Source organism: Ursus arctos, unplaced genomic scaffold (genome assembly GCF_023065955.2).
Source record: "Ursus arctos isolate Adak ecotype North America unplaced genomic scaffold, UrsArc2.0 scaffold_15, whole genome shotgun sequence".
NCBI lineage: Eukaryota > Metazoa > Chordata > Mammalia > Carnivora > Ursidae > Ursus > Ursus arctos.
In genome coordinates, this window is record NW_026622819.1 from 29,755,995 (window position 1) to 29,768,172 (window position 12,178).

General features: G+C 41.5%; 1 protein-coding gene across 5 annotated transcripts in view; it reads left to right on the forward strand.

Annotated features, from left to right (window-relative positions):
* Nucleotides 1–12,178, forward strand: part of OSMR (oncostatin M receptor) — a 49,195-nt gene that overhangs the window by 2,192 nt on the left and 34,825 nt on the right. For 2 of the 5 annotated variants that reach the window (XM_026506851.4, XM_026506852.4), the window contains exon 2: nt 10,059–10,144. In XM_026506851.4, coding sequence (XP_026362636.2) covers nt 10,072–10,144 — 73 coding nt within the window. In that variant the 5' untranslated portion in view covers nt 10,059–10,071. Of the gene's footprint in view, nt 1–4,118; nt 7,193–10,058; nt 10,145–12,178 lie in introns of those variants that run through there. The other 3 variants (XR_008959202.1, XM_057312214.1, XM_057312213.1) reach the window with 3 other exon arrangements.

The window sequence follows — 12,178 nt, forward strand, 5'->3', positions numbered from 1 at the left end:
TTGCTCACTTACAGGAACAGTAAGACCTGGCCCTCCTTTCCCTGGAGAGGGAAGCCCTCCTTGATTTAAAAAAAAAAAAAAAAAAAAAAAAAAGGGAAATGGGAAAACATAAACAGAATATTCTCAGAAATATCTCTCCCTCCAAGCAGGCTTCTTTGTATTTACATAAAGTGAGCATCTCTTTCCCAGCAACCCTGTTACTGGCTTCACAGCCTTTCTTCCCTTCTCATTTTAGCTCTACAGTTGGCCCTGGAGCAACGCGGGGGTTACGAGTGCCTAAAACTCTGCATGTAACTTTTGTCTCCCCCAAAACTTAACTACCAGTAGCCTACTGTTGACTAGAAGCCTTACTGATAACACAAACAGTTTTGTTTTGTATACGTATTATATACTCCGTGTTTACGACGAAGTAAGCTAGAGAAAGGGAGATGTTGTAAGAGCGTCATAAGGAAGAGAAAATACACTTACAGTTCTGTATTGTATTTATTGAAAAAAATCCGTGTATGAGTGGACCTGTGCAGTTTAAACCCACGTTGTTCAAGGGTCAAGTGTACTAGTTTTTCAGCATTTATTTATTCCAGGTTGTCCGAATTTCATTTTTATGTTTTAGAAATAATACAAATAATAACTGAATAAGTTCTCATTAAAAAAAATAGAGAAGCATATGGAATGAAATGTAGAACTACCATGGTCACGCCTACTCCCACTCAGAAGAGGGAAGGTGAAGTTTGGTAAATACCATTCCGAGATTTTGTTTACTTTTCTATACATTTGCATAATGTGTATTCATACATATTATCTTAATAGATATAAATGAGATACATTATTTAGCTTACTTTTTCATTTTCCAAGTCTTAGAGATTTTCCCATGTTAGTACAAACGCTTTTGTTAAAGGCCACAAGTTATTCTAAATCAGAAATATAATTTATCCATTTTTCCCTTATTAATGGACATTCAGATGGTTTAAAATTTGTCAGCATTAGCAACAGTGCTTCAGAAAACACTGTGCATTCATCTTTGTGCGTCAGCCTGAATATTCCTGTGAAATAGAGCTCTAGGGTCAAAGGGTTGGTCCATTTTTCCACTTGATAGATACAATCCTTCAAATCATAACACTGCCCCCACCCCAGGTACTAATTTAAAATCAGTGCATGAGAATCCATTTCCATCATCCTTCCTACCATCAGCCGTTATCTTTTTGCTTTTTTATTTAAATTTTTAAATCTGGTAAATGAGTGAAACCCGATATGGCATTTTAATTTGCATTTTGCTGATTACTATTGCAGTTTAATGTCTCTTAATGTTTATGGCTCATGTGTGTCTTCTGTGAATTACCTGTTCCTGTCTTTTGCTCGTTTTTCTATTGAGTTGCCTTTTCTGATTCCTGTTTATTACAGAAGCTCTGTACCTATTCAGGTTCTTAGTCCTTTGTCTGTTGTAGATGATTTAAATATTTCTTCTAGTGTGATGCCCTTTTTTTTTTCAACTAACTTTTTTGTGGTAAAATACATAATATAAAATTTACCATGTTAATCATTTTTAAGCATACAGGTCGGTGTTGTTAAACACACTCATAGTACTGTGCAGCCATTGCCGACGTTCATCTCTAGAACTCTTTCCATCTTGCAAAACTGACACTCTGTGCCCATTCAACAGGAACTCCCCATTCCCCCAGACCCCCGCCCCTGGCAACCAGCATTCTACTTTCTGTCACTATGAATTTGGCTACTCCAGGTACCTCATATGAATGGAGGAATCATAAAGCACTTGTCTTTTTGTGACTGACTTATTTCACTTAGCACATTGTCCTCAAGACCATCCATGTTCAGCAGGTGTCAGAATTTTTTTCCTTTTTAAGAATGAATAATATTCCATTGTATGCATATACCACATTTTGCTTATCCATTCATGATACTTTTGTTTTTAACTATCTTTTGCTTCACAGACATTTTAAATATTTGTGTAATCAACTCTGCAATCTTATGATTTTTTTAAAAGATTTTATTTTTATTTTAGAGAGAGAGATCTAGAGCAAGCAGTGGGAGAGGCATGGGGTAAGGGAGAGAATCTCAAGTCAGATGCTGCGTTGAGCTCAGAGCCCTACACAGGGCTCCATCTCACGACCCTGTGATCATGACCTGAGCCGAAACCAAGGGTCGGTCACTTAACCGACTGAGCCACCCAGGTGCCCCTGCAATCTTAGGATTTTTGTGCTTCGTCTAGCTTAGGGAGATCTTTTTCACCTAAAAATTATTTTTAAAATTATCTTATTTCTTCTAATACTTTTATTATTTTGATATGTATAGTTAGCTCTTTACAATACCAGATTTCTGTATGAAGTGAAAGGTAAGGATCTAACTTAATTTCTTTCTAAAGTAGGAAGTTCACCTGACACCATTTCTTTAAGTAACTGTCTTTTTTCCAATTCACTTGAAATTCTGTTTTTGTAGTAAACTAAATTCCTATTCATACAAGAGGCTATTTCAGGACTCTGTTCTGTTTCATTGATCAGTTTCGTCTCTTCTTATGCCAGTACCACCCTGTGTTAAACACTACAGCTTTGTTTTTCTATCTAGTCATGTATATTTGTATATTTTTCCAAAAACTTCTTTTGAAATGATTCTTGTACATTTTCTCTTTTGTATAAACTTTACAAATAGCTTGTCAAGTCTTAAAAATCCTGTTGGAATTTTTGTTAGGATTTCTTGGGTTTCTAACTGTTAATGATTCTTTATGCCTTAAAGTCCATTGTGGTGAGAACTCCAAGGATGGAGGAAGCTGTATGAGGTGGGAAAGCGCCATGCTTTGCAGACTGACTCCCCTGGCTTCAAGTTCTTGATTAATTATGTCATCCTAGGTCAAAGTTACTTTTAACCTTCTTAGCCCTCATTTCCTCATCCGTGTATGAGGATAATAACAGAATTTCTTCCATAAGACTCTTGTGAGGACTCAGTTAATAAATTCACGTAAATGGCATCGCAAAGCCCCTGGCAGACAGTTAGCGTCCAGTTCGTGCTAGCCAGGGTCATTTTCATACTGACTTTCATATCTTACTCTGGCCTCTGCAGTGCACTTCATCATAGAAGGAACCAGTGGATCCTTCCATTACGTATCAATAGGATCCTAGGAGACAAAGATATGTAATAGATATTGAATATAGTAATGCTTCTCGCACTTCAGTGTGCCTGTGAAATCACCTAGGGATCTTGTTTAAGTGCAGACTTTTAGTCGGTAGATCTAAGGTGTGATCTCAGATTTTGCATTTCCAGCAGTCCTTGGGTGATGTCTTCATTCACACTTTGAGTACATAGTCTTTCACTGGTCTTTAAAATCATGCTGCTAGTAATACTACTTCCTATTAGATTACATGTGGTCGATAGGACTTGTAAAGTGCTTTCTTTTAATATTACATGCTCAAGAACTAAACTATAGTTGTGTTGTTTCCTTCCTCCCTCCCTCCCTTCCTCTCCCTTCCCCTCCTCCCTTCTCCTCTTCCTCCTTCTTTCAGAGGAAAGAGGGTTAGTGAGAGCGCTAAATATGATACCAAGTTCTAGTCTTAGATCTGAAATCATTGAGGCAATTAACGATCTGGATTATTTAAAACTTGTTTTAAGACGAAGCCAGCCACATAAAATCTGTCCAGGTGGAGTGTCAAATCTAAAGTCAACTAAAAGAAAAGCCATAATTTCAAGTGTCTTACCACATAGAAAAATGTAAGATGTAAGGCACACGTGGGAAAATGTAAGATAAAAGAACTCTTGGAAAACATGGAATCAGGTCCCACTGTGTGAGAACACAGTGTGTGCCAGCGCTTGAGAAGTTGTAAATGAGCAGAAGCTACACTAGTGTGAGTAAATGTTTCTCACCTCATGTGATCTCTTGCTCACCTCTTTCCACTCCCAGGCTTCCCAGTGGGGGACTTCGAACAAGGTAGCTTCACATACCCTAGTATGCTGGCAGTACGTCTTTCTACCCAGGACAATGATTACTTCCTGTATTTGAAAATGCTAATTTGGTGGGCGGGGGGAGAGCAGAGGGAGAGGGAGGGAATCTTAAGCAGGCTCCACACCTAGTGCAGAGCCTGGGGTGGGGGTGGGGCTCGATCTTGTGACCCTGAAATCGTGACCTGAGCTGAAACCAAAAGTTGGGTGCTTAGCTAACTGAGCCACCCAGGAGCCCCTGAAAATGCATTTTTAAAGTGCCTGTATTCTCTCAGGACCTGAGAGGTCACATTTTTGTACAGAAACACATGACGTGCTCATAGGCTGATCCAGTACCTAAAAAATTCCAACTGTTTTTTAGGCCTATGGGTTGGATTTGAATCACAAAATACTGTCAGCTAATTTAACCCTGTTGGGGTATATGGTTTAAATATGAAAATAATAGGATTGCAACTACTTGCATTCATAAATATACGTAAAACACACACGTTTTAAAGGACACTTTATGTTGCAGAATTACATAACGTGAGAGAGTTAACCATAATTTCCCTCATCCTGCTCACCTCCCTTACCCCGTCCCATCTCTAAATTTATAAAGTGTTCATAGCTTGTTGTGTCTTTTGGGGCTAGTTTGGATCCTTGAAGTAGAAGACAACAAGGCAAAACAGATGTGCAAGAGATCCGGGCAGGAAGCCCTGGCGAGGGGCGAAGGGACAAGGGAGCAGGAGGAGGCAAACCTGATGCAAGGTGACAGGGAAGAGGGCTTCCACCTGCAACGCAGTTCTGAGAATGTTTTGCCCAAGTCAGTGGGGAGACTTCGATCAAACATTGCTGATTAGAGGAGTCCCATGTTGGGCAGAAAAGGTTTGGTTTGATCGTTGGCTGGAAGCAGCCTGCAGGGACTGTGGGCTTGGGTGTGAATGTGCAGTAGATCCAAAAGTGCGGCAGGGGAAGCTGTCAGGTAGGTACATTCCTGCGGCAGATCCTTCTAAAGAGAGTACTAAGTGGCACAGTTGCACGGTTGCACACCTGTGTCCCAGAGGTGTTTGTGTGCACACGCTGTTCTGCAACTTGCTTTTTCCCTCAGTATTTTTTGGATATTCTTTCCGAGCAGCACATAGATCTGTTTCATCCTTTGGACCGTTTCATAGTTTTCCTTTGTGGAAATGCTCCATAATTAAATTTTCAGATTCTTTTTCACAGATATTTGGATTGTTTTCATTTTTCCTAAATATTAATAATTCTATAATAGTATTCTTTAAAATACATAATTTTTGTGTACAGACACACATATATAAGCATACTATGTATAAGACAAAACTCCAGAAATAGGATTTCTGGATCAAAGAGAATGCACCCTGAAATTTTAATAGTTATTGCCAAAATGACCTTGATAATGTCATCCTTTTCGACTGTCAGTGAGTAACAATGCTTACTTCCTCAGACTCTTACCAGTGCGAGGTGGTCAAACTTTTTTAGGCTTTGCCAACTGGGCACCACACGGACACACATGCAGGCATGCAAACTACTATTATAATTTGCACTCATTTACTTATCAGTGATATTGCCTAGTTTTTCCTTATTCCCTTTTAGTTATTGGTATTTCCTTTTTTGTGAATTACATATTCATATCATCTGCTGGTTTTTCTACAGGGTTGTTTGTCTGTTTTTGATTGATTTCTAATTTCTAAGAGCTCTTTGTATTTTAGGGGATAGTAACACTTTGACATAAGTATTCAAACTATTGTTCCCAGTTTCTTGCTGGGCCAATTATAGCACTAAAATGTTTTGCAATGTTCATTTAATCATTGTACAATCTTTATTGCTTCTAGGTTTCATATCATGCTAAAACAGATTATACAAATATTCTAATAATTTTAATGATTCTTTTTCTTGCATTTATATCTTTGTTCATCTGAAATTTATTTTGTTGAAGGGAGTGAGGCAATAGCAATAATGATAAAAATTAACATTAATTGGATTTTCTATGTATAGTTTCTCATAATCTCATTTAATCCTCATACCAATCCTATGAGGTAGGTTCTTTATTCTCATTTTACAGAAAAGGAACTGAGCTTAAATGGGTAAAGTACCTTGTCCATGGTGATACGATTATTTAGTGCCGGAGTAGTGATTTGACCCTCAACCTTGACTATTACGGCTTTCTTTTCCCACAAATGTCCAGGTTATCGTTCCAGTAGGATTTGAGGGGAATAATCAGTCTCTTCTCTGGTGATTTAAAATATTATCATTAGCATATACTAAATTCCTATGTATTCTTTGGGTCCAGAATATTCCTCGGATCGAGGTTTTCTCTTCCTTCCTTTGGCTTCGCTGAGCACTTCAGAGACTAAGCTTGAACGCTAGCTAGAGTCCCAAGGTCCAGGAATCTAACTGAATACTGCTTAAGAAAAGAAAATCGGCTGTGTGTAAGCCAATTCAGCCTCATAAGTAAGGGATGACCTTACAAAACTGGTAGAAACACTTACCCGGGTAGGTCTAGACAGAGGGGAAGGTGTGCATGAAACTTTCTCTAGGAGGAAGGGGTGGTGGAATGGGAGTGAAGCCTTCCAGGTGATCCGTCCCTTTCGAGGGGGCCCCCCAAGACAAATAGCAGGGCTCATAAAAAAACGAAGAAAGATACATGGATCTGGGCAAGGTGGGGAACGTGCCGCCCTTGGTGCTGCCGCACAGAACTCTCTCACAGGGAGCACACACCCCAGCACGCGTCCTGGGATGAACAACTTCTTTCTTTAAACTAGGATTTGCATATGACGTCAGGAGGCACCTAGCCAATTCTGCCGCTTTTGGCAGCACACCCAAGTTCTTGGGAAGCAAGGGCCTGGTCATGTTGCTCCTCAAGGGGATTATTTATGGTGAGGAAACTTCCCAGGAATAAATATTTCAGTAATGACGGAACTAGAAGTTCTAGTGAAGAAGGGCAGGCTCCTACCCCTGGCGAAAGCTGTGTTTTGTTGGGCATGTAGTGTTTGTACCGAGGGACACTCGAAGGTGTCTTCGTTCTGCACAGAGACGAGATTTGAATGAGAATGAGCGGGCACTTTTTCTTTTCTCCCCTCCCTTTTTCTCCACAGAGAAGACATGTCAATGAAAGACTATGAATTAGACAATATTTGGCAACAGAAAAAGTGGAAGGGCCTGAAAAAGGAGTCTATTTAATAAAATTAAATTGAAAGCAAAGAAGAATGAATGTGAGAAAATTTGGTACAAATTTTTATTCATTTACGAGGTATTTACTGGGTTGCAACTATGTCCTGGGACGGTGGTAGACGGTGGGGACTGAGATCCAGGCCTGTCCTCAAGCAGCTCGTAGTCTGGTTGGGAATGATGGAGATCTGAAAAATGGAAATAAAGAACCAAGTTAGGCATAGGACTAAGAAATGTGAGCGAGGGGGGGAACATAGTTTTTGCCTTTCTAAATCCTGCCACTTCGTCCTTCCCTGACTTCCTTTTCTTTCTTCTTTTTTTTTTTTTTAAAGATTTTATTTATTTATTTGACAGAGATAGAGACAGCCAGCGAGAGAGGGAACACAAGCAGGGGAGTGGGAGAGGAAGAAGCAGGCTCATAGCAGAGGAGCCTGATGTGGGGCTCGATCCCATAACGCCGAGATCACGCCCTGAGCCGAAGGCAGACGCTTAACCGCTGTGCCACCCAGGCGCCCCCCCCCCCCCGACTTCCTTTTCTTACTGGCCACAGCAGTGGCAGTGCTCCTCACGGACAGTTGTAGGGAGAGAGAGCCCTATGAGAGAAGGAGAGGGCACGGTGGCCTTGTCCTGTCCGAGGCCGAGTTGTGCAGGAAAAGTGGCCCCCACTTGGAGCCCCCAGTGCTCCTGGAAGAACATGCCAGAGCTGCTGGCCACTCAGAAGGAGCTCACAGCCCATTCCGCCCTCCACCTTGTCCTCCAGGTGATGCAGGAAGGCCTTGCTTTGCCCTGAATGTCATGGATTTGCACAGGGCACAGGGTAACTAGAGGCATATTTACAGGGGAGGGGAGGAGGGGGTCCACATGGGCCATGTGATCAGTCTCCTGGGGCTTGGAAGCAGCTGGCTCAGAGCCCTGGGTGCCCGTGTTCTTCCTAAAGCATCAGGCTCTGGGGCATTAGGAGAACTGTTCATGTGGCATTTCCCAAAGGCTGACATGCATGTCTCCAGAATGTTCTTCCAGCTGCTGACTCTCATTCTGACGATAACCTCCTCAGATTCACAACCTGCCTCGGGTGTGGGAGGCAGTGGGGAAGGGCGGGACTTCCAGACAAGACTGTCCCGAGGCGTCTCAAGGACTCCCTGTGATCCCCAGACCATAGAAACAAGTCCTTTGTAAAGACTCCTGTTTCTCGATTTTGTTACATGACAACTTTTATTCTTTAATTTCTGGTGACTCTTAATTCATAGGTGGCTCCTAACTTTTAGTTTTAAGTTTCTCTGTGCCTATAAATTTGTTTAAAGTTTGTGACACGTAAGATATTTGATTTACCTGAACTCCAAAATTTGAAAAACCTTTTAAAATAAGTAGCCCTTTCCTACAGAGAACACGAGACCACCTACATCACTCCCTGAATCATCTACTTTTCAATTTACGGGACGAGATTTCCTTACAGAGAAGAACCTTGCGCTCCTCAGCCTAGGTCAGTGTTAGGATAGGATCCTGTCTGCGTAGACTAGGATGGGTCAGTCGTGCACTGAGAGTCACATGCTTCATGTTGGCCTTTTTCTTTCCCTTGCCTTGGGTTCTAAGCAGGAACGACTTTCTCTCAAATTTATTTTCTCCTTGGCTTTGATATTTCCTTGTAATAGGAACCTATCTCAAGTTGTAAGTAGAGATTTTGGAGAGGTATGAATGACCTGTTTGCCAAAGACAGAAGTAGTAGAAAGCAGGCTGAAAGGCCCATGAGTACAAGCTGTCGTTTGCAGATGTTTGCTTCTGCGGGCAACTGGGCTCTGGTGTGAGCAGATTTGACTGCCCTAGAATAATTTAACGGCTGGCTGTATTCTCTTTATGCCTTCACTGTTGTTCCGAGTTAGTGGTGGGCAATGAAAAGGGATGAACTGGTTCACCAAGTTCCTGGCTTTTGGTGAAGGCCAGGTGGCTAGACAGGCGAAATGGACTCTGAACAGTTTCATTGCCTGTCAATGGAATGAGTCAGACTTTGAAGTAGAAAAGTGAAACTCAGGGCTTCCCTTGACTAACACACTTAGTATTAAATTAAGAATGAATTAGCCTCCTTGAGGTCATCTAGGTTCACTCTTTGTACCCTCAGATTGTCCTGTGGTCGAAGGACCCGATGAATCAGTGAAGCTCTTTGACCTGCCGTTTACAACCCTCCTCTAAATCGAGGAAAACCGGAAATTATTTTGAACAATGAAACACTGCCTATCTCTTTAAATGGAATGTGCTGGGTTTTCGTTGGTGAAATTTTAATGAGAGAGACAGGGAAGAGTGAAGATGACTCCTCTCTAAGTAATTAATTCAAATTTAGCTTTTCTGAAACCATGGTCTATTTTTATGTTTCATTTCCGTTTCTTTGCTTTATCTTTCTTTACTAACCTTTGCTTGGTTTGAGGAAATTGGTAGGCCACTTCTCTATTGCCACACGGCCTCTGTGGCACACAGCAGTGAGCATTCATGGCTCCCACATCTGGGATGGGCTGCTCTTAGCCGGCTGCTGGCTGACCTAGGCTGGCCCCGGGGCCGGGCGGGGGGGGGGGGTTTGGGGGGGCGCAGCCATGGTGACTCAGTGCTGCCTCCCCTGTTGCTCCTTTTCCTCCTGGGTCCAGGAGGGTAGCCCAGAAATGCTCTTTTCATGCCAAAGGTGGAAACACAAAAGAGCAAGCAGAATTACACCGGGTCTTTTGAGGCCTAGGCTCCAAGCGGGCACACCATGGCTTCTGCCTCAGCAAGTGTCCTGGAGCAGGAAAATATACTCTTTGGGAGGCAAGGGGGGACTCCAAACTCATGTGACAAGAGGCATGGGTGGAGGAAGGAGAGAAGAATGGGAGCCCTTAATACCATCGTCTACCACAATGGGGTCAAAGACATCTGCTCAGAGCTAAAATTAAATAAAAATTTCCCTCTGTATAATTTATCTTTTTCAGAAATCCAGAACCTATGGCTCTCTTTTCAGTCTTTCAGACAACATTCCTCTTGGCATCGCTGTCCTTGAGAACTTACCAGAGTGAAGGTGAGTAGTGGGAAGAATAGGAAAGAAAAAAAATCACGCAGAGAAAAAACACAAGGTAATTGGTGCTTTGGAGGAAAGTTGTCCGAGTCTTTTGTTTGGAAATTACTTGGAATTGGTGAGTAGCAATGGTTTCCTTAGTTTTGACTGTTTTGATAGCTCATTGTCTTGATAGTTCATTATAATAAAGCCACACCTTAACCCATTTCCTGGCCAGTGCCCTGGTCATCCGGTTCTCCGGAACAGATCTAATCCCACAGAACTTCGTGGTAGATATATTGAGAGTAGCATCTCCAGAGGAATTCCGTCAGCACCTTGCCGTGTGGGGGTTGGATATAGCAGACCAGTGCTGGCCACTAGGTTAGAACAAGTCGTGATGTCCTTCAGCGACATTCATTGAGAAGCTATTTGCTGCAAGATAATATGCTAAGTACTGAAATGCTATTTATGGAAAAAGAAATAGTGTTTGTCACTTAACTTCTCTCCCAGTGAGGGTATTTTTCAATAAATCAACTTTGTAAATAGTGTCAATAAGATGTTTATAATGACTTTGTATATTATGTGGAACCAGTTTGAAGGTACTCAGGCTTGAGTCTGTTGGTTTGTAAGGTTTGTGTTGCTTTCACCTGTGTTTAACAAAGCTTTACATTTTCCTCATTCTGTGTTTATTCCTTGCTGAACTCCCTTTGTCACAGAGAGTGCAGGCATATGCTGTAGAAATTACTCACACAGTTCCGTTCCATGGATTCATGAAAGTGATGTTTGCAGGAAATAACCCATAGAAGTTCTCAATTTCCCTTAAAAATCTGTGAAAAGATATTTGGAAATGAAAAGGCGATTTTGTTCGGATAATAGCTCAGTTCTCTGCCTGGTATTCTTTAAGTCTGGGTCGATTTCTTTTAGGTTCAGGGCATATGACACAATGTTACTTTTTTGGCTTCTTAAAATTCGTAGTTTGTTGATAATCTTCCCTAATCTGGAGCTGAAAGATGGAAATTAGGACTTCTCATTTGTCGTATGTATTCCCCTCACCCTGTCTGTTTTACTTGCTAAATGTGACACGGCTGGGCTGAGGGGGTCGTCTGTACCATAGGAAGGTTACATCCAGCCAGATCCCCTGGTTCTCAGACAGACCCATGCCTCCAGCTCCAGGCTCTCCAGAAAATCTGAGGCATTTCATTCCAAGCTTTTGGCACAGCTCACTTCCCTACTGAAGTCTCATTATCTGATCCAATGACAATCGACTATGTGCCTTCTACGTACGAGACACTCTGTTCTCAGAAGAAGTTCCAGTGAAGAATGGACCCTTTCAGCTTCTTTTATTTAGATCAGGCATTCATTACCTGTTTCTCTCTCCACCAATCTTTGTTTCTGCTTCCAGCTTTCTCAGCTAAGCATGCTGGCTTTGCCAAGTAATCCTGTCTCTGTCCTCACACCACCTGGATTTCTTGTCTCAATTTGTGCAGCATCTGCCAAGCTCCTGCTAAACCCGCACTCAAACGATGACCCAGCCAGACTCAGGGCTGACACCTGGGTTCAGACGTCCTAGTTTCTCCCGACCCACGAGACAGAGCCCAGACTCACTTCCAACTAGCGCTGGGCTCATGTCTGCTTCAGTCAGAGATCGTGACTATAGCATTTGGTTTATTTTCTTCCATTCGCTTGTCTTAGTACATACAGAACAAGATGGAGATGGAAATATGTAGATTTTTTTATAGAAGTTGAAGGTATTATATATATACTGGGAATATTTATACTGTATATATAGTTATTGAACTGTATATAGTTTAAAGTATGCATGTTGTATATAGTGTAAATATATATACTGGGAAATTATACTATGATATGTAAATATAGGTAAAATATAAAAGTGTATGCAGGTAAAGTATGTCTATTTCAGTATGTATACTTTCATATATACTTTTAAAAACAATACAACATAGGATGAGGGTTTTTACCTTTGATCTTAAATGTTCTTTTAGAACTAACATTCTATTTAATGGCTGTGTGATGTCCCAACTTATAAATGAACTTATT